Source organism: Protopterus annectens, chromosome 12.part0 (genome assembly GCF_019279795.1).
Source record: "Protopterus annectens isolate FY-2018-M chromosome 12.part0, PAN1.0, whole genome shotgun sequence".
Taxonomy (NCBI): domain Eukaryota; kingdom Metazoa; phylum Chordata; order Ceratodontiformes; family Protopteridae; genus Protopterus; species Protopterus annectens.
Window position 1 is genome coordinate 558,334,423 of NC_056746.1, and position 26,409 is coordinate 558,360,831.

Here is a 26,409-nt window from a genome sequence, read left to right on the forward strand (position 1 = left end):
ATAAGTTCCGAACTCCTTCTAGTCTGGGAGGATCTCCTGGATTACTCTCTTTTTTTAGCAACTTATTTTTTTCTATTGTTGCTATCTCCCTCTGACTGGGTGGAGTATTAGGGATTTTGTTTACTACTAGTGGAGTTGGTGGGAAGATTGTATTATAATAACCTTTGAATATTATCCTCTGCACCCATGAATCTTTTGCAATTTCTAGCCAGGCTTTCTGGTGCAGGGATAATCGACCACCGACTTGCCTCCAGAGATGGACAGTTGGAACTTTTTTCAGGGGGCGCTGACAGGACCTATCAGAGAAAGCATCTCTACATCCCTTGTTATGCAGACCACCTCTGTCATGGAGACAGCATCTGACATTTGAGTTTCTCCCTCTGCCCCTGGGGAGAACTGGCTCCATGTGGATCTTGGAAGGGAGCCTGGGATTTTTTGAACCATATTTCCCATCTGCCTCGCTGGTTCCTAAAAAAGGTCTGTTGAGGGTTTGAAAAATGCACACCCACAGCAGACAGGGTTTTCCCCTTTCTGATCAAACCTAGAGAGGGTGCCTTTTACTTTGGGGCCAAACAAGGAAACTACAGTTGTGTACACTTACCATAAATGAAGATGTTCAAGTGTACTCACTGTTGCAGTCATTACATTTGGGTAATCTGCTGGCAGGTTGCCCTCGGTCGGCCTGAATAACAAAGTCTTGGGTCCTGTGTCGGTTGCTGTCTCTTCTTCCATGACATCAGGTCGTCAGGGGTATCAAAAAACATGCAGCCGACGCCATTTTAATCAGTTTTTCTTGACCCAGATGTCAGGTGCCCCCCGAATGGGGAGCAAAATATATATATGCATGCAATTTTGAACACAAAAAATATACCTCTAACTAAAAGCAAATACACCAAAAAGGCTTTTGAGCATAGTAAAGGAAAGAAGAGGTATAATAAGAGAGAAAACGGGGGCTGGCGGGAGGGTAACCAGGACTGTAACAGTGAATACACTCGAACATCTACATTTATGGTAAGTGTACACAGCTGTACTATGTTCTTCGTGTTTCACTGTTGCAGTCATTACATTTGTGTAGAATCCCAAAGCTATGGTTGGGGAGGATGGAATTATACAGCATTAGGAGCAGCTATAAGGCCCTGCAAGACAGCAGTGGCAAAGCCTGCTCTGGATTTAGAAAAGAGAGATAAATGGTAATGTTTGGTGAACGTATGAACTGAGCTCCAAGTAGCAGCTTCTAGAATGTCTCTGGTAGGAACCCCTCTGAGAAAAGCTGCAGAAGTAGATGCAGCCCTGGTGGAATGGGATCTGATCCCCTTGGGGACAGGTTTACCATGGTGCAAGTAGCAGAAACTAATACAATGGCTTATCCATTTTGAAATAATCTGCTTTGAAATAGCCTTTCCCTCTGCCCCTGCAGCAAATGCCACCAGTAGTTGCTCAGACTTTCTTAGAGATTTTGTCCCGTTTAAGTACAATCTTAGTCTGTGTACATCCAATGAATGCAGAATCCGCTCCCCCTTGTTCTGCAGATTTGGGGAAAAAGTTGGCAGATGAATAGTCTGATTAAGAGCCACACTGGATACCACCTTAGGCATAAAGGACGGATTGGTCCTGAGGGCTACCCTGTCTGGATAAAAGATAATGAAAGGCTCCAATGCCATGAGAGCCTGTAGTTCTGAACTCCTTCTAGCTGAAGTGACTGCTAAAAGAAAGGCTGTTTTCCAAAAGAGAAATTTTATATCTGCAGTAGCAGCTGGTTCAAAAGGAGGTATGGTGAGTTTTTCCAGCACAAAATTGAGGTCCCATGCAGGAGTTGGTGCTCTCCTGGGAGGTCTCAAATTTTTGGCCCCTCTGAGGTACTGCTTTAACAGGGGATGAGAAAAGAGAGGAGGCTCTGTGTTGTAATGAGCCAAAAAAGCAGAGGCATGGATTTTTATAGAAGAAAAAGATGGGCCCTTGTGAAGCGTCTCAGTTAAATATTGCAGAATCTGAGGAATATTGGGCATTGCTGTGTTTATTTCCTTGTGCTTGGTTCAAGGCACAGAATCTTTTCCATTTATCAGCATAAGATTTTCTAGTACTAGGCCTTCTAGCTTCCAAAATGACATCCATCACAGGTTTACTGAGAGATGTGATTGGTGAAATTAGTTGATTAGCCATGCTGCAAGATTCAGAGTTTGGAGTTGAGTGTACAGAATTTGACAGTTCTGCTGAGACAGCAGATGAGGTGTCTGAGGCAGGTACCACGGAGGAAAGTGTGACATATTGCGTAGAAGCGTGTACCAGTGTTGGCGAGGCCAGTCTGGAGCAATCAGAATCATTTTCGTTTTTTCCTGTCTGACTTTTAGTAAAACCTTGGAGAGCAGAGGCAGAGGGGGAAAGGATAGAGCATCCACTTTCCAAGCTTTTTTGTGATGAATTCTTGTGCAGAATTTGTCCAACTGATAGTTTTGGGAGAGGCAAAAAGATCTATGTCTGGGATCCCCCATCTTCGTGTCAACATGCTGAAGATTTGTGGATCCAGTTTCCATTCATGTGGGTCCATAAGGTTTCTGTTTAGTTCGCCTGCCAGAGTATTTTGCTTTCCTGGCAGGAATTGAGCTTGTAGATGTATTTGGTAAGTCAAGGCTGTGTTCCACAAGGCCATAGCTAGTCTGCAAAGGGGGTAGGAGTGGGTGCCCCCCTGCTTGTTTATGTACCACATAACTGTGGTGTTGTCCGTCTTTATCAGTATTTGTCCTGGATGAAGAAAGTCTTTGAAGGCTGTCAGAGCATTCTGTACAGCTAGCATTTCTTTCTGGTTGATATGTAGGTGCATTCGATTTGGGCTCCATTTGCCCTGAATGCATCTCCCTGCCAGATGGGCCCGGCCCCCCCAAGCATAGTCTGATGCGTCTGTAGTCAAGGTTTGGGTGGCAGGGGATAGAATGAATGACAGTCCCTTGTTTTGGTGACAGGCCTCTGCCCACCATAGGAACTTCTGTTGCAGGCAAGGAATGAGAGGAATCATTGTTTCCAGGCTGTGGCAATGTTAACTTCATAAGCTTTTTAGGTACCATTGAAGTTTCCTCATATGCAGTCTTGCATATGGAATTAGTAGAATGCAGGAAGCCATGAACCCCAAAGCCTGCAGAATTTGCCTTGCAGATAGCTGGGTTTTTGTGGCCACTTGTTTGAAGTATGTCATCAATTTAATTTGCTTGTCTGGCGTGAGGTAAGCCATCTGGGCAGTTGTATTCAAGCTTGCACCCAGGAATGCAATTATTTGAGAGGGTACCAGTTGTGATTTCTTTTTGTTTATGGTGTACCCTAGGCATGTTAGAAGCCTTTTTACAAATGCCAGATGTTGTAGAAGAGTGTCCTTGTTTTCTGCCTGAATTACACTATCGTCCAGATAAGGATAAATTTGAATGTTTCTTTGTCTGCAAAATGCAATCACTGGTGCCAGGCACTTTGTGAAGACCCTGGGCGCAGTAGATAAGCCAAAGGGCAGTGCAGAGAACTGGTAATGCAAACAGCCTGCTTTGAAATGGAGGTATCTTCTGCAAGATTCCCTGATTGGGAAATGCAGGTAAGCCTCTTTTAAGTCTAAAGTTACCAACCAGGCATCCTTGCCTAGCATAACTGTTGTAGAGTCAGCATCTTGTATTTTGGAATGTCCAGGAAGGTATTTAGAATGGATAAGTCCAGAACTGGACGCTATGATTTGTCTTTTCTGGGTACCAGGAAAAGTCTTGAATAAAAATCTTGTCCTTTTTCCTTTTCTGGTACTGGTTGAATAGCTCGCATATCCATGAGGGACATGACTTGTTTCTGGGCCTCTGCCCAATGATTTGGAGGTAGATCTGGCCATCCGTTTGGAATTGGCAATGTGTGGAAATGAAATCTGTATCCCTGGGATACTATATTTAAGACCTAATTGTCCTGGGTAATTAGATGCCAATTTTGAGCATGAAGTGCTAGTTTTCCCCCCAAAGGGGCTGCCAAAAATAAGTGCTTGGAAATGGCAGAGGAAAGTCATTGAGACTGTTTACCGTGGGGGGGGGGGCTTGCTACTTCCAGATTTGGAGGTGGAGGCACCCCATTGTTTTGTTCTGTAAGTTCCTTGTGACTGAAACCTGGAGCCTTTAGAGTGTCTGGGTTTGACCTGAGCAGCTCTGTTGGGTACTGGAAAGGACCAATTCTTAGTAGGCCAGTGCCTACTGAACCTGGGTGGCTGTACTTGTAGGAAATCTTTTACAGTTTGCATAGACTTAGCTTTGTCTTCCATCTTTTTCAAAATAACTTCTGCCTTATTACCAAATAGAGTGTCCTGTTGTAATGGAGCATCCAACAATTTAGCTTTAACATAATCAGGCAGATTTTGCTCCTTGAGCCAAGCATGCCTTCTTATCACAGAACCAGTTACGGCAGCCCTGCAAGAGGCCTCCAAGGAATCAAAACCACATTGCAAAGTATGCTTTCCAACTTGTTCAGCTGAATGCAAGAAATCCTGTAACTATTTTCCACACAGTCAGAAATCAACATCACTTTCTGTTTAAGTAAGCCCATGACATGCTGCTGATATTTAAGCATATGAAATTGACAGTTTAAAGCCCTGATTGCCAGGGTTGCAGACGTGTAAACCTTCTTACCCCATCTACCCAGTGCCCTGGAGTCTCTATCAGAAAGGATAGGATTTTTAGCAGTAGAAGCCTTAACACCTTTGGGACCCTGAGAAATTGTTTCAGGATCAGCAGTAGGGTTTTTGAAAAGAAAATTGTGGGAGTCAGGAACCCTGTAATATCTGACTGGCTTACTAGGAACCGGAGGCAGGGAATCAGGAGCCATGCTGGATTCTGAGAAAACATCATCAACAATGTCTAAAACAGGAGGTATAGCCAAAGGCCTATGCTGAGGAAGGAGGAGGAAATCCCCAATCCTCTTTTTGGATTCTGAAAAATCCTGACTCTCCCAATGAAAATGGTCCCTTAAGGTATGCAAAGTTACTCCAAAAGAAAAATCCTCAGGAGGAGAAGCAGAAGGGCTGGATTCTTCTGCATCAGAGTCCTCATAAGGGGGAATAGAAAATTCCTGATCAAAGAGGAATCAGAAGAAATGGAAACCTGATCTGAAGATTCATAAACAGTGCCTTGCCTACGCCTCTTAGCAGGAAGGGGTTGGGAACCCCTGATCAAGGTAATTAAATCCTCAGCCATTTTGATCATTTGCTTTTTAGACATAGGGGCCTGAACACGTGGCTCATGCGTTGGTTTTTAGACATAGAAGTTGGTTTTGGCCTTGTTTTTGATGATGGCGTCGGTTTAATATACAAATCTTTAGGCCTGAAAACACCCTCAGAAGCCGGTGCCTGCTCAGCGGCTCCGGACCCATCTAAGGGAGAGACATCCGCAGGCTCAATACTTGAAGAGTCTCGTGGCATACCGGACTCCAAATGGGTCTCGGTAGAGGCCTGCGAATTAAAAGTAGTTGGCATCAGGGGCTGCAAAAGTACCTCACTGAGTAGCGGCGAACCGGCGACTGACTTAAGAGAAGCTTTGTCGCCAGTTTTGGACCTCGACGGTCTGTCTCTGTCTTTTTCTTTGCGTTTTTTGTGAATTCCGGTAGTCGGACTGCTAACCGACAACATTTCTGGATAGTTAAATCTTGAGCCAAAATATTTAGAAGCAAAAATATACCAACGCTTAATAGTGCGTTGGTTAAATTTAGCACAAAACCGACAGCAAGGCACGTTGTGGTCAGGACCTAGGCAAGGAATACAGTACAAATGAAAATCCTTATGAGGTATTTGCTTCCCACAAGTAATACAATTATTAACTTTTACTGACATTGGTAAGGAGCAAAAAAAAGTTTCCTCAATGGGGTACTTAGCTTTAGGTTGAAGACTTTGGTTCTGAAACTCGAAAATGAAAATTTCAGGAGTCGGCCGACCGGCACTTGCGAACTGCTTCTGCTTCGGGCACCGCGCGGCAAGAAAGACTGATTAAAATGGAGTCAGCTGCATGTTTTATACCACTGACGACCTGACGTCATGGAAGATGAGACAGCAACCGACGTAGGACCCAAGACTTTGTTATTCAGGCCGACTGAGGGCAATTTGCCAGCAGATTACCCAAATGTAATGACTGCAACAGTGAAACACGAAGAACATCTATCAAATGGAGCACTGACAAAAGATTTGAACGCTTCCAAAAAGTCACATAATCACACCCAGGCATGTCTTCTAACAGAAATGCCATAACCTGCTGCCCTTGAGGTACCTTCAGCTGCAAGAGAGATAAGCTTCATGGATGAATTAGAAGTAGACTGAAGAGTAGCCAACTGTGAGGAAATAGTGCTCTCTACCTCAGAGGATATGGTCCCAGTGAGGAATTTGGAAAGTTTCTTAATCAAATCCCACTGAAGTCTGGTAAAATGTGCTAAGTAGTTCAGTGACCGAAGACCAGACGTCACTGAAGCAAAGGCACACTTCACAAATCTGGCCAGCACACCAGACTCCCTGTTAGGGAGGTGGACATAGAAACTTTGCTCTGCTAGTTTCTTCTTAGAAGTTGCCACTATGACCATGGCATAAACTAGTACTCCCTTGCTTCAATACGTTCTGTTTGGTGGTGCCAGGATCCTATTTGGTCTCTTTTAGGGATAGGCTCAATGGTATCAGGCTCCTTCCATGCCCGTCAAGAGACCAAATCAATGAGCTCATCGGTGGGCAAAGTCACCCAGAAGGTAGATGGGTCAGCTCCAAAGGCCTCCTGGAATAATGACTCCTCTTGTGAAAGGTTGTCATGTGACCAACCACTCCTTTGTTTTAGAAGTTCTAAGATGTCTGCAAATGAGACGGGTGGTGACCTGGGGGACCCTTCCCCTTCATCAAAGTCAGTATCTTCCGTGACAGACTACAGTGGAGTCCAACTGCCTCGTTCTACACTTCCTCTTCCTGGGAACTTCTTCGGTGAGATAAGTGTCAGAAGAGATTACTATACCCTGCTAGGTGTTCTGGAAATTGGTTTGTGGTGGCTATCCCAGTGGCACAGCTGACTGAGGCTCTAGAAGCAGAGTTAAATGCAGTTGGGCAGCTAGAGCCAAAGAGGGAAGAGAATTCTGAACTCTTGGAACAGAGAAAGCTCTCTCCACTACCTTGAATGCAGAATGCCTTGGAGAAAAAGAAATTGAGAGATCTAATGAGCCATGCTTAAGGACTGTCAGCTCCCTCTGCCCTAAAAGCAAACTACTCAAGGAAAGAGTCAGAGCCAAGCTGTCTAGTGATGATGCTCCAAGGGGCCCTAGGGATGCTACAGCACTGGGCCACTGAGATACATTCACAGGAGTCGAAGATTCCACAATCTTTAGATCGGAGGCAGACAACTCTTGGATTTTCAGATCCGATGGCTCCAAAACAAAAGGTCAGAATGGAGGAGGAGCCAATAAAGGGGGAGTAGTACGTACAAGGGTGTCCAAACCTGACGGGGTCGGAGCAGGAAGAACTTCCATTTGAATCTGGGTCATGATGAATTCCCTCATCATCCTGTCCACATCGGCTTCTGTCAGACTCTTAGATGACTGAACAAATGGTCTAGAGTGTCATCTTGAAGAATGTTCCAAAGAATGTTCCAAAAAAAAAGGGAAGGGAACCGAGAAGAGGTAGGAACTGGTAACAGTTGAGAAGAGTGGATCAAAGGAGATTTCTCCAGTCTAGGTCTTGGATATGAAGTGGTCAGATCCAATACTTTAGCTATTTTACTGGGAGGTTCAGATACTGTAGCCAAAAAGGTAGACGGCTCTGGGGATCACTTTCTTGATTCTTTAGGAACAGAATCTCCCTTATCAACTTTTTTGGGGGGGTATTTGAGTCCCAGAGATTGTTGAACAGGTTTAGAGGGTAGCAAACTCTTAAAATTAACGTATTCTATCTATTAAGGCCCTTGGATTGAAGGACTTGCTTATGTCACAATCCAAATCAAGGTGGGATGAGCCTGAACAGTATACTCACTTAGAATGTGTGTCCGAAATTGGAATTTTATGGCCACAGGCCACGCACTTTTTGAAACCAGAAGATTTCTTGGACATATTTAAAAAATAGTAGTAAAGGATAAAGAATAAAGGAGACAATTTTTTGTTTTAAAATAACAGAGGAGACTAGAAACAAAAAATACTAGCAATGATCATAACAGAAGAACAGTATGAAGGAAATACCAACAATGGTATTTATGGGATACTTAAAAAATCAAGTATATTGAGGTTTTCTGTACAGAAAATAAGGGTAGAAATATAAAGATAATAAAGATTATAGTAAATAACTAACTCACAGAAATTAGTACTCGCTTGAGAGTAAGCAATGACTACGTCCATATGCTAAGGCAGCAAACGGGATCTGAGGTATGCTAGGTGACTAGGGCATTATGTTTAAAGGAAGCAGCTCAAAGAGTTTCACTGTTCCACAAGCTGGAAGAAGTGGACGTGTTGGATCCGAGCATCGGATCCGACCCACAGTTAGGAATGAATTAAAACAATAGATCATTGGACTTCCTGGGTCTAGCAGCTAATGAGGCTTCTGTTCAGATTCCTCCTCTCCTCAAGTTCCCACTGAAGTTATTTCAAAAGAGGGCTAGACAGCCCTGTACCAAGCTAGAAATGGGAAGCGATCAGGTGGGAGGGCAGCTAACCAATCTTCTGACAGCAGGGGTGGTGCCTTAGTGCTGGGGGCAGGGATATATGATGTAAGAGGCTGATATAATCAGTCGGTGGCTGCTGGCTGCCAATCAAATTAGGAAGCTGCTGCTTGGTCCCTTTTTCTCATCACAACACAAAGAAAACACAGGCTCCAAATGAAAAGTAAAACTCATTTTCAAACCTCTGGAAATTACTGTTTAAGTTGGTACATATCTTGAGATCACAAAAGTCTATAGTGACTTGTTTTCATGTGTTATCAGTTTAATAAACTGCACCAAGGTAGCTCAAACTAAGAAACTGTAGCAAGACACTGTTCTGCTGTCATGATTCGCTAAAAGGGCTGTGAGAAACAAAGAAAGGAATGCTGAACCAGAAACTATCCTTAGCTAAATATGGGAATTACACGTTTAAGTTAAGTTGATTTTTCTTTATATTAACAAGAATTAGAGAGTTAATTACCAATTTTTGTCCAATTCCTGGGTTAAACAGTTATATTATTTTGACAACTTATAGATTAGTTTCCTGAGTGAGATCACACGTTTGACAGAAATGCTCGAGTTCAGACCAGGGTGGTGGTGGACATCCAGTCTGATCTACTTCAATTTTTCAATAAAAGCTTTTTTGTTTCCTTTGAATGGACACATTCAAGCATGTCTAGGATGTAGAAGTGGAAACATCCATGGTTAGGGAAATCAAGGCAGTGTCTGCCAGCAGGTTTCTGATGATGTGAATCTGACGTCAAATAGGCTGCCTCTCACACTGACTTTGCACTTGTTCACAGTTTTCCCTACATAGAAACAACTGCAGACATTAGGCTGTGTGCAATATATTACAAACTCAATTGTTGATTCTTCAACTGAGTACTGGGCAGGGAGGGCATCAGAATGAGAGTCTCCTACATCTGCTTGCTAAAGTGATTTTATCTGGTCTAATCCTTTATACTCTGCTTCCAGTTTACTGAAATGCAGTTACAATCACTGAAAAAATAATGGAGTTTTTGCGAACAGATCATTCAGAACACAGAGGAATCTTATGTGGTCATCAGGGGACAAAGACGGTATTCTGTACCAAGCTACTAGTTGATAAGTAAGCCTGTCTAAAGTGACGCGATATATTGTTCATTGAGTTCAGTTTGTACCAACCTAATACAACTATGGAGATATTACATAGCTGCCATCAATCTTAATACATGAAAAGTGAAAAAACAGGTGTAGACAGCATTTTCTCTTTACATTTAAATAAGTCTCTGTAACTACACAGCCATAGATGTTTTCCAAATGCAGGAGAGCCTCAGGTATGGCAGGAAGATCAAGAAGTCTTTATTCCTAAAAACAGCAGATGACCTACCCAGCTAATATTAGTACCCTTCCTATGTTCCCTTATCAGTCTTGTCTACTTTTGCCAAAAGGGAATTGAGGGCAGCTGGTCAGAATTCTCTTTATAGGGAGTTCTTGGGCTGACAGTAACTGTAAAGTTTTAAGAAAAAGACCAGCTCTATATAAAGCTATCAAGCAAATTCTAGATTAAAAGGCACCATCTGCCAGTGGCTTGATCAAAGGTCAGGTATGTTATACTGGAAGAGAAAAGGACTGGATGAAGTTGATTATGACAGTGCTGGCACAGTAGCTTTCATTTCACAACCTTAACAATGAGACACACAGATTAATGCACAATCCAAACCCATGTTTCACAATATGGCATGAAGACGGACTAAATGTAGAAAGTAAAGACAAAAGTTTAAGTGCAACAGGTTTTAAAAAAAGTCACTTCCTGTACAAAGAGATGCATGACAGAAGACTAGCATATCAGCTCTGAGACATAGTGGTATAAAGCTCTGATTATGTCTCAGGCAATCCGAGTTTGAATAGTGGCTTGGGCACCTGTAACAGCTGGTAGGGGAGGATACGAGCAAACAGTTACTGATGGCTCAGCCATCCTGGTAAAGGAGGGGTGGGCTGGCTTTGCCTCAACTGGTTCCAGTTTACTGAAGTGCAGTTAAAGTTACCCAAAATTATGGAGTTTTTCTGAACACAGACATCATTCAGATGCACATGTGTGAACATTAAGCATGGCATTGAAGGAAAACTAGATGCCTATTCGGTTGAGCTGAAGTCTATCGAACACACACTTCCTTGTGCAAATTCATACTGTGACTTGAGAGAAATTTTTCTTGGTGGGAAACTAAAGCAGAACTCAAAAAGAGCTGTCGCAAGGGAGATGGTTTTTTTCTCATGCGAAAGGGTGGGTCAACCCACACATTAAGCAAAGCTGGCCCAGTCTAATACCTAACTATCTTCACAAGTGGATGAGTTTGTGGGGGGGGGGGGGGGTTGGAAGGAAGGGAAGACTGGGCCAAAGGACTCTCATCTGTCCAAGAATCCAAGGATCTTGTGAACACGGAACAAATAAGCTAACTGGGTGAATGGTAGAGCAGACTCTGTCCTATGGGGAATCAAACAATAATGGTACACTAGTGTTTGACATGCAAAATTGTGAAACCTACTCAGCAGCTGTCTTTGTATGTATAAACTCTTTATATCACACAGTATCTGAGTAATTCACCTTTAACATAGAATAGCTCCAAGATTACTGTAGCTCAGTACAAGAAGTGTGTGCATGTGTGTGTGTGTCTGCACGCGCAGGGTCTTTAATACTTTAACAAGTTTCCATTTTTGTTTTTTGCCTCTGTTTTGTACAAATGCAGCCAGTATCAATATATGCAGTGACCACCACAGAACAACTGCACTAGTTAAGAATGGGCAATGCAAACTGACAAATTTCTCACAAGTTAAGCTATGATGTTATTAGAATGCTTGTGAAAATAAAAATTTTGTTAGTAAAGCTATTCTAAAATCTTACTGAAGAGATCAGTTTCATACATGAAATTAAATGAGTGTACCTGCATGCATTCATTTTTGCCCATGACTCCTGCCAGCTGTAGGTAACACTTCACTTGCTGCCGGATCTTCTGAAAGCAGTCTACAATAGGTACAGTAGGAATTGTATGGATCCGACTCAGTATATCCAGAGCTACGTTGACAAGGCCTTGCTTTCTTGCAATCTTGCCATACTGGATAATGGCTGAAGCAGATGCGTGGACACCAAGCATTGCATTGTTGGAGCTGGGATCATGCTGAGTGCTACCTTCATACGCAGTAACAATAGCTGTAGAGAATGATACAAGCCACCATCATTATTGAATCTGAGCAACAAGCTACAGCATTTCTAGGTATTCTTATGAGCTGCTACAATTTAAGTTACCAGTGAAGTGTTTTACTACTTCTGAAACAGTGCTAATTAGCAAGGTGAGTCTGACACACAAGCAGCATGGAAATATTCCACAAATGATCATTTTTAATCTGCAGAAAACCTTGCTGGAAAGAAAAATAACCATTTTCACAGGGTATGAGTACTGCTCAGAGAATTGTGGAATGGAATATGGGTCTGTAAGGGTTGAATTTTCTTGAGGAACTAGAGTTGCCATAACAAATAAAAAGGTGTACAGTAATAGATGCAATAACTACACCAGTAGCAAAGACAGATAAAACCCTAACTACAGTTCGTTTGATTACTAGCTTGGGTGCTTGATGGCACAGGTAAAAAAGATGGATATGTTAATCTGGGGGAAGGAAGGGGAGAAAAATGTGCCCTGGTCACCTTGTGCTGCTGCTTCTCCAACAACACAACCTCAGATGGGAGAACACAGGCTTGTCATAATGAAAGGAAATGGTACAAAGAAGACTAAGTGATGCACCTTTGGCGTACAGGCCTACAGAATACATGCTGCCATAATTCCAAAGCACAAGCCGAGGGAATTCTGCATGCAGATTCTCAACCCCAATGGATGGCATCATGCAGTAGATCTCACTAACTCACCAAAGGAGAATGATGCTCCTGCTCCAGGAGAGGGTAGACTGGCTTACTCCCTACTACTTGACTCTCAATACTGGGGGAGCAGATGAGCTGATAAAGCTTCACGAGCAGCAACAAATGTGCTATAGGGCTCTTGCCTAGTCTAGACATGTCTGTCTCACACCCCCACAGAATGACTGGGATGAATGGGTGCAAGTACAGAAGCCATCGGATACAATGAAGGGAAACCAGAATAATAGAGATAAATATCAAGCTCTAACTTTTGCAGTTTTTTTTTTTTTTTGGCAAGGATGTTGTTACAAGGACATGGCAAAAACAAATGGCACTTTTTAATTTGGCCAGTCTGCATTATATGGGTGCTACTGTTAAACAGGTCTCAGGTGCATTTTAAATTCTGATCATCAGTACTAAGATGCCTTTAAAAACAGCTACTTTATATATACAGAATATAGCAATGTAAACATTTTATTAATAACGGACATCTCCTTTATTTATACATGCAAAGAAAGTCAAATTCCAGATGTATTTCTGGTACTATAGTTAAATCATTTATACAGCTGTCTTTCTTTTCAACAGCTACTTACTTTATTCTTCAAACTTTGAATAAACACTCTGAATCCTTTATGTACTATCTATGCATATTATTTGATTACTGATAAACATTTAATTGTTAAAGTACGATTTCAACTTGACACAGCTTGAAGTTATGACTGGTCTTCAAAAAGATGCCAAATTGCCCCACATACAAATAGTGCACTACAAGAAATATGCCATTTAAATACCAGTTTGAAGCCAACGAGGTTTACAATGTTTCACTTTAGTGTGACAGCATGACAGCTACTTATTTCAAGGATTTACTCTGCTGGAAAAGCACACAAAATAAAGACCATAATTACAAAAAATATGCAGAAATGGTTTACTCAAGGTCAAAAAAATGCCACCATAACTTGGTAAAATGAAAACACAAATTAAAAAAACAAAGGAGAGTTAGGAGTTGTAGTGCTTTTTCATTTGTTAACCAGCTAAGTGAACCAAATACTCACTTTAACCAAAATTCAAGACACTTGTATAATACAAGTTGCACATACACAAACAAAATGCAGTGCAATTTCAAGAAAGCAGAAAATAAAGTACAAGGCATGAAAAAGTTGTCCAGAGCAAATTTCCATCAAGGAGCACACAAAACAGATACAATTATGAATAAATATAACATGAAAAGCCTCTAAGTACAACAGCATACAAAGCTTGACCTTAAAACCAAGACAATTTCACTTTCTTAGATAAACCAGTGTCAGCATTCAGAAGACAAATTTTGCAGTACATCTCTTATAAATATGTAGTTATATGTTAACTGTCAAGTAAAGAATAAATAAAACATGTTCTCTACCTGCAGAAGTTGTTAATTCTGTGTTAAACCAAGTCATTAATAGTAACATAGCACACATTTTTCCAGCCTGAGTAACACCAGTGAATGGAAACAGGATATGATCCAAAAAGTTAAGCTGGGGAAGTGTCCTGCCCCCATGCAACAAAAATTCAGTACTGATACAAAAAAATAAATCTAGAAAATGGTTTTAGCAGTAACCTCAACGTTAATAATATTAAAGCATAACCTTATTAGCACAGTTCTGGCGATACCTACTATAACAAACATAAGTTTTCAGCAAATGCCTGTTCTGGACATCTGAATGGATTACCAGAATAATTACTTAAGTTGTACCTTGGTAGTGATGCTGTCTCCACATGAAAATGCTGCTCCAATGAGACAAGTCATCAGATACAATTGGCAAACGGTTCCTCCATGTCTTCACCACAGTCTTCATATCATGCAGACTATTGTTTCTTCCCAGGTTAGTTGGCTGCAATCCTGCATTGATCTGTGCTGCTTCCTGAAGCTCAGTTATTTGCTGTGCTGCCTAAGGATAAAAAACAAGAATGAAAAACACTGCAGGCAAGTTTACTTACAACTTGATTAAAATACAAACATTTGAGCTCAAAACATTAGTGATATGGCTACTTACAACTATCACTGACTCGACCCTGGTAGGTCACCGACAAGTTTCATCCACCTATTTTCAATCTGCATTTTCCCCCCCTCTGTAGCTACTGTAACTGGAGGGAGAGTAATTCCTTCACCACTAAGTACACATTCACAAGCTACACAACTACAGCACAACTGACAAGTTTACTAATTTACCCCAAACAAAGGAAAAAGCACACACCAGATGAAGAAAAAAAAGCTTAGTTTTACTTGCTTAGTTATTACTTATTAACATTAGCATTATTTTTATTAGTGCTTAATAACAAATCAGTTAGTTTTCTTGTATACTCTGGGAGCATAAGCAAGGAGAACCTTTATTACTGAGACTTATGTTGCCATACTCTTTTTAAATATAATGATAGCTGAGCTGGCCTAAGTGTACGTGCATTCATGTGCAGGGGTGTAGCCAGATATTGACATTTTGTACGCAAACCTAATGTTGTTGCCCACACCACCTACCTATCATTTTAAAGATGTACTCAACACTCAAAATGTCGGCTGCTGTGGTGCAGCGATTAGCATTGTCACCATACAGGAAGAGGTTCTCTGGTTTGACTCTCAGCAGAAGTGCCTTCTATGTGGAGTCTGCATGTCCTCCCTGTGATCGACTGATGTTTAAAAAGACATGCAATTAGGTGCATGAGTTTGTGCAAGACCAGCCGTTGGTCAACTGGTGCCCTAGGCAAAAGGTCTCCACAGTGCCCCCAACATCACCCTGTGCCCCATCCTGGTCTACCTACACTATCCAGATAACTGGAAAAGCGCCCCTGCTAGAGCGGCACTCTAGGCAGCCACCTAGTTGGCCTATGCCTAAGGCTGGCTATGAGTTTGTGTCTGCCTTCTCTGAAGGTTGGGCACTGGGCTGGCAACTCAACACCATAAAAATCCACTGCCAATCATAAGCGGACCGGTGATCCGCTGTGGCGACCCCTAACCGGGAAAAGACAAAAGACTCAACACTCAAAATGCTACCCCAGCCATAAACAAAGGGGGCTCTGTATTTTCAACTGTTACCATTTATACCCATAAAAAACTATTTTTCGATGTTATTTCCTTTCACACAAGAATTCTTGGCTTTGTAACCCACCACCGTAAATAGCACAAGTAACCAAAAACTAAGGGTAATGCTACTCAACGCCAGAAGTCTAAACCTCAAAATGTATGCACTCTAGGCACTCCTCAGTATGGACAGCATCGATATCTGTGCAGTAACAGAAACCTGGTTTAATGTTCCAGAGAGCACTCCAGCACTACCAGGCTATAACTCATACCATACTTTTCGGCCACAGAACCCAGACCGAAACATAAAAGGCGAGGGTGTATCCATATTCATCAAGGATACCCACACCCCCAGGTTAGTGGTGCAGCACAATGCCTCAGAGATCATCTACGTGCAACTAACAACAGGCAAAAGTGCAATTCAAATTGTAGCTTGCTACAGATCACCCACCATGACCCAGGACCCCCAATCCGCATTTCTGGAGACACTGGAAAATATGAAGGTCCTACAAAATGCCCTAATATTGGGTTATTTCAATTACCCAAACATTAACTGTGAGAACTATTCAAGTACTAACTCCCTTGCCCAACACTTCCTAGAATTTATAAACTCAAACGCCTTGGATCAACTGGTCAACACCCCCACCAGAGGTGACAACATATTGGACCTAGTCATCACCAACATGGGCGACCGGTGTTCTACACCGGAGGTCAACCCCTCGCTGGTTAGATCAGACCATAGACTAATCACTCTGGATATCCACATTCCGCCCCCACCCCCAATCAAGGAAACCACCATGAAAAACTTTTCAAAAGTAAACTTCACGTTACTTAAGACAGAGGTGGAAAAGTTCAAGCCCCCATGCTACAGGACAACGCTGTCCAAGCTACTGAATCCCTTACAAAGGCACTCTTATCAGCACCTGCAAGAATGCATGGGTCGTGCTATCCCAAGCAAAACCAAGACTCACTCCTCCAAGAAAAGGAAACAAGTCTGGTGGACCCCTGCTATAAACAAGCTATACAATAGAAGGAGGAAACTAGTACAGAAAAGAGTAAAATCCCAAGAAGGAAAGACATCCCTGATCAGTATCAGCAAGAAACTACGATCCCTCATGAAATCATCCATGGTTAGCTTCGAAAGAAAAATTGCCAAGGACTCCAAAGATAACCACATAGTGTGCTTTAGCTGTGTCAAGAACCTAAGTGGAAACTCTCAGATCTGCTCTGAGTTAGTGCAGAATGGCACAAAACACATTGAGCCGACCGATATTGCCAACATTCTGGCAGGCAGGTTTAGTGCAAACTTCACCCCCTAAAGGGCCCATAACCATACCAGAAGAATGTAGAGCCCTGGCAATCACTGACACACAGGTTAAAACAGCCCTATCCAAAGTCAAAAACACAGCTTCAATGGGACCGGATGGTGTCCCAGGCTGTGTCTTACATGAACTCCAAAATGAACTAACCTCTCACCTAAACACACTGTTCAAACTCGGCCTCTCTACAGGCTACGTACTCAGAGTGGCGCACAGCAACAGTTAACCCGCTCCACAAAGGTGGAGCCACAACAGACCCCAGGAACTGTCCCGCTATAAGCCAGACTAGCCTGGTCTGCAAGGCTATGGAGCATCATCATGGAACTCATTAACAGAGACATTGGGAACCTCCAAACATTGGACCCTACCCAGTTTGGCTTTGTTAAGGGCAAATCATGCCTTCTAAACCTGGTGGACTTCTTTGAGACAGTTACCAAGGCTTTAGACGAGGGAAAGGAGGTCCACACAGCCTACCTAGACCCCGCAAAGGCTTTCAACACCATTCCCCATTCTGGTATTACAGACAAGCTCACCAGCCTAAACATAAACCCCTACTTCACGAGATGGGTTGCCAGTTGGCTCACGGATAGAACCCACACGGTCAGAGTTGCAAGCTCTAGGTCCAACTCTAAACCGGTTACAAGTGGCGTCCCCCAGGGCTCAGTCCTGGGACCGCCCCGTTTGGTATATATACTTCTCAGAGGTACAGGCAAGCACAGGAAGACAATGGCTGACCAAGTTTGCAGACGGTTGCAAACTGGGGGCCATAACTGACTCTCTGGCTGATACAGACATCTTCCAGAAGGGTCTCACTGAGACGGATACCTGGTGTCAAAATCTTGGCCTCAAGCTAAATGCCAAAAAGTGCATAGTCATCCCCTTTAGAAAAACAAAGTACCTGTCAACTACCACATACGTGGTAGTCCCCTAAATTCAGAAAATGAAATAAGGGATCTGGGGACCCAAGTAGATAATAATCTCTCCTTTGATAATCATTTTGCCAAGGTGGTTAGAAAATCCTTCTATGTGGCCCACCTAATCAGAAAAGGGTTCACATCTAGAACAAAAGAGGTTATTGTGCCCCTCTACTCATCACTCATCAGACCCATCACAGAGTACAACGCCCCATTTGGGATGTACCTTACAAGACACATGCAACAGCTGGAAAGACCACAGAAGTACCTCACCAAGAGGATTACTGGCCTCCAACAGATGCCCTATGTAGCCCGACTGAAGCAACTCCAGCTGTTGCATACCGCATACTCAGAGGTGATCTCTGCCTGACATACAAGGCCATGTCCAACCCAGAATTGATGGACATGCTCCACCTAAAAAAAAACAAATTCCCAAGAGCCACACGCTCTAGGGATCTAAACCTCACCATAAGGATAAACAGGACTTGCTGGAGAGATAGATTTCTGTCCCAGAGACTCCCCATGCTTTGGAACAGGATTCCATTCTGCATTAGGCAGAGCCCCTCACTAACACTCTTCGACAGAAACCTTGACGAGTGGATGGAAAACAGAAAATTTACTCTGGGGATCACTGCAGTGGCTCTGCTGGACAGAAGCACAAGGAACTAATGGCTCTGCTGGACAGAGGCACAGGGAACTAATCTAAGATGGCGGCGAAAGCCAACACATTCTGGCTAGGCTTACATATGCCCTCAGGCAAATAGCCTACCACTTGCCTATGAACCTATAAGATGTGAAACCCTGCATGGTTTACAAGATGTAAAGTTGTAACTACCAGAATGGGACCAAGTTTTACATCTAAGGCTGGATGGAGGGGCTATCCAATCAAAAGATAATGCCATGTGGTTGCTTGGGACCCACAGTGGAATGTCTGCCACATACCAACTGAACAGATAAGAATGAACCCCAACCCCGCCCCCCCCTGTTGTATCTACAACTGGGCTCAATCTCAGGCAATAAATCCACCATGGATTAAGGAGTCAGACTAAAGTCAAAAAACTTAAGGTTCAGAAGGTTAAGTCCTGAAATACTTGGGTCACGATCAAGCCAATAAAGCCTGATGAAGGTGTGAACTAATGGCAAAGTGGTTATGGAAGACATGCCTGCAATGGAGAAATGTGTCAAGCACTAGAAGTCAGTCTACTAATGAGGTGGCTCTAACCACACTACTTTCTAATGTGCAGTGAACCTTCTGATGGCAAATGATAACCAAGTTGGTAGTCTATCCCTAATTTCTGAAAGTAAAAAATAGAATAAAATAAGTCAACTTTACAAAAAAGGAATTTTATTTAATAAAATAACCAAATAGTAAGCTCTTTCATCTCAGAACACAAGACGTCATTATAACATGCAATTCCATTCATTCATTTGTGATGGTCGGGCAGCAAGCATCCAACTTAATTAGTCATGCATATGACTTGTACTTAAGTTTATCATCAATATCCCCTCCTTTCAATATTTCTAGTAAATTGTTCAGTACAAAAATATGTTTGACATCCATTACATGCCAAAGGGATTAGCTCAAGAGAGGTGCAGAGTTTTTGTTGAAAATGGCCCCTTGCATCTTGCCAGGAGCTCTATATGAAACTATTTTGATTCCTTAAAAAAATATTTAAACCAGTAGAAGCTTTAACAAACCATAGAAAAAAAATCACCTTTAGTCAGTTTTCTTCAATGAAAATTCATTCACTGCTCTCGTCTTCTAGACTTCATCAGATCCAAAAAGTTTATCAAAAAAGTAGCTTAAGGCTTGCTCTTATATATAGCTTGCCAGAGAGGAAGATGGAGGAGCAATTAATGCAACTGTCTAGTTTTAAGCTTATTTTTGATTGGTTATGTTTGGTGTTTTCCAATTGGATGGGACTTGTACACCTTAATTTGCTTAAGTTTTTTTTCTATAGGTGGGGGTGTTTTAGCCAGTCCTTTATCTACAGGAGGATGTTAAGTCTTCCCATTTCTAAATTAAACTCACAGATTCTTTGTTAAAGGCTTACACTGCCAAAACGTCATAGCACATGGCTTAGTATAGATTTAGACAGGCTTAATATAAAGTTTACTAATTAGTAGAGTATGAAATCCAAAAATAATCTTCTGTTCCAATGACTTGATATTAGGTATTCATAGTAGTTCACAGTCTTTACACTTTGGGAAGCAAACCGTTTGTAATGCATTATATAGTTTTAATGTAAACTCTGGTAAGTTTCTGTCCCTGTGAGCTATATTACACTAGTTTCAGTAAAAAACAATTTGAGTGCTAACAGTTTTAACTAATTAGTGGTTCTTGGTGGAGCGTAGTTGATTTTTTCATTAAAACACATAAAGGTTTTTAAAAACATATTTCAAGACATGCTAAAAAAGAAAAATGAAAAAAAAAAATATCAGTCTATTGATTACTGTGAAGCCCACTTTTATGGGGCTGTTAACTAGGGATGGTTTAAGATATTTTCAGTGCGACTCTGTTAAGATTCTTGTCCCTTCTCTTTGGTCAGAGGATGGATAGAGCTCACTTTTATGAGGCTACAGGTGGCACCAGCTGTTGTACAAGTGCAACTACATATTTTTTTGTGGAACAGTAATATTTTATGATAAAGATTTTTGTACGGCCTGAGTGTGTTTACAGGTGTCACATCTTTCTTTAAAACTATTGCTCAAGCAATATAAATGTGTAGCGCTTTTGCTTAATATTCAACAGGGGGACTTCAGATTTTTGTTAAACCTAATAACTTTTTGAATATTACATCTTTCATGAAAATTGAAAGCTGAAGCATTATAAATTTAAAGTGATGGCAAAGACAGTATTTAAAAAAACAGACAAAACACACATGGTATAATCAAACTGTACACATTACTAGGGTGAAGCAGGAGCAAACTCTAGTTTGATACTTTGTTACAAGAATTTATACTAAGCAGATGCAATAGAGGAATCAAATTCTTAATGCCAAGTTACCAAGAAGGTGCAGATATACAGTTCTAATCTCAATTCCAGGTGATGGATCAGGCTCAGGGAAATCAAGTAATCAGAATGAAAAAGGCACAGATACTAGGTAAAACACTCTGCATTCAACTCAAAGCGAAAAATAACGAACAAACCATGAGTGAAGGAAGAAAACAAACAAAATTTAATGAGAAGTTAGTGCTTTCACGATCCAAACTGATCGCTTCTTCAGACTTAAATCATACTACTGAACAACCAAATTTAAATTACAGTGGAGAAAGCACTAAATTAGAAAGTGCATTTATCTAAAAACTTTAATTAATTAAAAGCTAAAAATATTTCAAAATGTACAAACTATTGGAAAATGTATAAATAATACATAGCAGTACAAAAAACATTTGATACATAATTTTAATGTTTCAATTGTCTGCCTTTCAAAAAAGGTTTAAGTGTTACCATGCCATTAATTCCAAGGGGTTCATCAGCCTGCAGTTTTCATAATCCACTTCTGTTCAACCTCCTCTGTCCTGTTCTTAATATCTCCACCTCTCAAGCTTTCTGATAAAATCTCTAATACAAAAAAGTTAAAAACATGGTGCATCCCTTTTTCTTGTACATGCTTAGCCAGTGCATTAGATTCCTTATTTTTTTACAATGTCCCTCATATATTCCAGGATTCTATCTTTAAGGTATCTGTCTTCCCAATATAAAAAACATCTCAATATTTACAAAAACTAAAATAGACCACAATCTGCATAGAAGTCAGCCTCAACTTTAAACTTCTGACTTCTGTGTGAAAGAGAAGAGCCTGAATATATGTACTTACAGGCTGTACAATTTCTGCAGGGGAAGGTGCCTACTCTGTTAGAGCATTTCTTTCTGATCATCCCTGAGGACTTATAAGGGTTATAATCCTTACTAGGATTCAAAAGATAATCACAAAGCCTTCTTTAGCTATGTTAAGAATTTAAGTGGCAACTTGCAGATATGCACTGAACTAGTGCAAAATAGCACAAAATATAATGAACCTACTGATATTGCCAACATCCTGGCAGACAGATTCAGTGCAAACTTCACCCCCAAAAGGGCCCACAACAATACCGGAAAAGTGTAGTGCCCTGGAAATCACAGACGCACAGGTGAAAATAGCCCTTTCAAAAGCCAAAAACACAGCGTCAATGGGGCCAGATGGTGTCCCAGGCTGCGCCTTGCACGAACTAACCCCCCACTTAAATACGCAGTTCAACCTCAGCCTCTCCACAGGCTATGTGCCCATAGAATGGCACACAGCAATGGTTATTCCACTCCACAAAGGAGGGGCCACAACTGACCCTGGTAACTATCGCCCCATAAGCCTGACTAGCCGTCTGCAAGGCTATGGAGCGCATCATCATGGAACTCATTAACAAAGACATTGGGAACCTCCAAACACTTGCCCCGACCCAGTTCGGCTTTAAGGGAAGATCATGCCTACTAAACCTGGTTGACTTCTTCGAGACAGTCACCAAGGCCATAGACGAGGGGAAAGGTTGTTCTTGAGGTCGCCATGGCTTTCAACACCATTCCCCACTCGGGTATTACAGGAAAAACTCACCAGTCTGAACATAAACCCCTACATCACGAAATGGGTTGCCAACTGGCTTACAGACAGAACTCACACGGTAAGAATAGCAGACTTCAGGTCTGACTCTAAACCAGTCAAAAGTGGTGTCCTGCAAGGCTCGGTCCTGGAACCGTACAGGCAAATGCAGGAGAACTATGGCTAACCAAGTTCACCGATGACTGCAAACTGGGAGCCATAATTGGCTCTCCGGCTGACACGGACATCCTCCAAAAGGGCCTTACTGAGACGGACACCTGGTGTCAAAGTCATGGCCTCAATCTAAATGCCAAAAAATGCATAGTCATCCCATTTGGGAAAAACAAAACACCCACTAATTACCACATAGGTGGCAGCCCCCTTAATACAGAAGAGGTAATAAGTGATCTGGGAACCCAGGTAGATAGTAATCTCTCCTTTGACAATCATATTGCCAAAGTAGTTAGGAAATCCTTCTATGTGGCCCATCTAATTACTAAAGGGGTCGCATCTAGAAATAGAGAGGTTATAGTGCCCCCCCTACTCGTCACTCATCAGACCCACCATAGAGTACAATGCCTCATTTGGGATGTACCTCACAAGACACTTCAACAGCTGGAGAGACCACAAACGTACCTCACCAAGAGGATTACTGGCCTCAAACATATGTCCTATGCAGCCTGACTGAAAAAAACTCTGGCTGTACTCAGTGGCATATCGCTTACTCAGAGGTGATCTCTGCCTGACTTACAAAGCCATGTCCAACTCAGAAGTGATGGACATGCTCCACCTAAAGAAATCCAAGTCACTGCGAGCCACGAGCTCTAGTGAGCTAAACCTCGCCAGAACAATAAATAAGAACATGCTGGATGGATAGATTCCTGTCACAGAGACTCCCCATGCTTTGAAACAAAATTCCAAACTAAATTAGGCAAAGCCCCTCACTAACACTCAAGAGAAACCTTGATGAGGGGATGGGTAACAGAAAATACACCCCTGGGATCACTTCACTGGCTCTGCTTGACAGAGGATCAGTTAATTAATAAGTGGGGCGGCGAAAGCCGACACTCTGGCTAGGCTTATAAATGCCCTTGGGCAGATAGCCTAGTACCTACCTATGGACCTATAACAAAGCTGCCTCAAGTGACTTTCTACTAATAAATGAGACATGTAGTACTGTATCAATTACATTTTCTAATTCAGTTATCGATGTTAATATATTCCAGTTTTTTTCAAAAATGTTACAAAATAACTTAATATCACTGGAGTATGATACTGGAAATCTAATTCTATCATTATTAGCTCTAGAATTACTAGGGCTCCCTTCTGTTGAAAGGGAAAAATAGGGTTTGCCACTACTATTACATACTTCATACATATGACTGACACTTTCATCTATCTCAGTTTGATTATAGCCCCTATCCATGAAATCTTTCCTCAGTGTAGAGACTGCTGCATTTAACCCATCATCTGTGTTATGTATCCTGCTCATTCTCAAGAACTGCCCCTTGAGAACATTCTTACTCACATGTCTAGGGTGCATACTTGATTTATGTAGGATGCAATTCTTTCTGCTAGGTTTTCTGTACAGGTCTGTAGTTAATTCCCCAGGTTGTATCTTACTAACTTTTACATCTAAAAACTTGATTCTCTCATTAGAGTACTAATAAGTGAACCTCAGGAAGTTGGTAGACATATGAAAATAATCAATAAATTGTTCTAATCTTTCTACTGTACTTCCCCATAAGGAAGATGTCATCTACAAAACATACATACCATAAAATTGCATCACTAAAATCATTACCTTGGAGTAGAGTATTGTGTTCCCATTGTACCAATGCTAGGTTGGCATAGCTACTGGCACAAGCCGTGCCCATAGCCATGCCAACCTTTTGCAAATAAAACGTCTCATTAAACATGAACACATTGTTCTCCAAAATAATCTTGGGGAAATCAAGGTAAGCCCTTGGTAGGAATGGAGTTCTTGCGATCAAATGCAGTGGTGTGTCACTGGTTTTGTCACCTTTGTTCTTCTCTTAATAGCAGCTGTTTTTTTCTCCAAAAAAGATCTTTGGGAAAAACGGACTACAAGTCTCTTGTACACTCAAGATAAAGACCAAGTCAGGTCAGGGCCATGGTTTGAAAACAAAGTATTCCTTGCTGATTGGCAGAAACTCTAAAGGGGTAGAGCTAGTTGTAAAACAATGGTGGGGGCTGCTCTGGAAATTGATCCTAGTCTCTGTGATATCAGTATCCAGGGATTTCAGTCAGTAGGATTAGTACTGCTCTTCAGCTAATCCCTTTGGCCTTTATTTTTTCCATTCATCCAGGTGGTGGCCTTTAGGCTTTTGAGGTTGGTCTAAGCTCGATTTGGGAAGCTACCACTTCAAGGGACATGATTCCAAATGTTTAAATATCAAGCATGTAGCCTTATTATTAAGCATAGGATAATACTCAAATTTTATTTTGCATTTTCTGTACTGTTTTACCTATATAAAAGACAGAACAAATACAACATACAGTAGTGGATAAACAACAGAAATAACCTCATGACTTAAGACTTTTTTGCCTTTTATCGCACAACCTTCTCTAGCTTTATTAATAAACAGACACTGCACATAATTTCCACAAGGAAAAGTTCCTCTTTTTCTATTAACTAACTCACTTTTTTATGTAATTCTTTAAAATGTGTTTATCTTTTACTCATAAAATGAGGTTTCTCTACTGTCATGTTAACTATTTTCATGCCTACTTGCTATTCCATAATCATTAATAATCCCCCTTTACAGCATCACTGTCTACCATATGAACCAGGACTTGTTTACCTTTACTTGCTAATTCAAACTTTTTTACCTGTGTACAGCACTGATTCAGTGAACCGATTTTGAGCTTAAGCTAGAAAGTAAGTTATAGTCCCACAAAGCAAAAAAACAAACAAAAAAAAAAACACACCCTTAACATATATGCACATCTGACATTTACAAAAAGTAAACATGACTGAAAGAAATGAGAAACAATCAAAAAATACAGATGGTCAGAAGAAATGTTTACATATATGCAAACATACCTAGAAAAACATATTAAAGCAAGGTATGATATTCAAATAAAAAAATCACCAACTACCATGTCACTTACAGGGTGAATACAGCGCCCTTGGAGAATCTGCTTAGAAATCATGGTAGAGAAGGATAAGAACAAAACAGAAAAGTCCTCTCCCTCAGCTTATCAACCTAAAAGGATTTAAAAAAAGTGTTGCTAGTGTTTGTTACACCCCACACCATCTTTTCTTCTTTTAAAGTGTTGGCAACAAGAACATTACCAGCAAATATTATTGTTTTCAGCTTAATGTCTAAAGCTATCATGAGAAATACCTCTTTCAATTAAAAAGCAAACTGCAAAAGTAGTGTACATCTACTCCAGAAAAGGGTAGTGTTATACTATCAACCTAAATGTGCCCAGTAAATCCAGAAAAGCTCAACTGTTCAAAGCAGACTGAAAATAAGGACAGGTCTAATTTATTTTTATAAAAAAAATAAATAAATAATTGTTTCAAAGCAAATTTCTAAACTCATGCATATTATTCAAACACTTCCTTATTTCCCCTTTAGCATTGCAGTAGCTCCTCTTCTTGTTCTGTTGGATTCCTCTTATTCTACAACACTTTAACCTATGCCAGCTACTCTAAATAATGCCTACTTCACTTACTTCCTACATATTGTTGTTCTTTATATCTACTCTATTTTTAAACTTCATTTTCATTGTATCCCCTTTACTAGCTATCACTTTGGCAGAACTTTCTATCATCCCTAATAAGTTGAACCATTTCCAATACCCATTTCTTAAATGCCTCTTTTTAACAGCTAAGTAGGGAAACACCAGTGTCTCTTTTTTCATTACTCTGCATATTTATGTTAGTATTTAACCAGTACATTATCTGAAAATAGTTGGCTGTGTGTCAAAGTTTTCAATCAAATACATATGCACCTGTAAAATACAAACTATATCCAGTCTAGCCCAGT

General features: G+C 41.2%; 1 protein-coding gene across 1 annotated transcript in view; it reads right to left on the minus strand.

Moving 5' to 3' along the window:
* The window catches only part of LOC122816707 (transformation/transcription domain associated protein), a gene marked incomplete in the record, with an annotated part of 2,794,447 nt that overhangs the window by 497,474 nt on the left and 2,270,564 nt on the right, over positions 1 to 26,409 (minus strand). Inside the window, 2 exon segments of the mRNA XM_044089697.1 lie at positions 11,570 to 11,835; positions 14,264 to 14,459. Coding sequence (XP_043945632.1) covers positions 11,570 to 11,835; positions 14,264 to 14,459 — 462 coding nt within the window.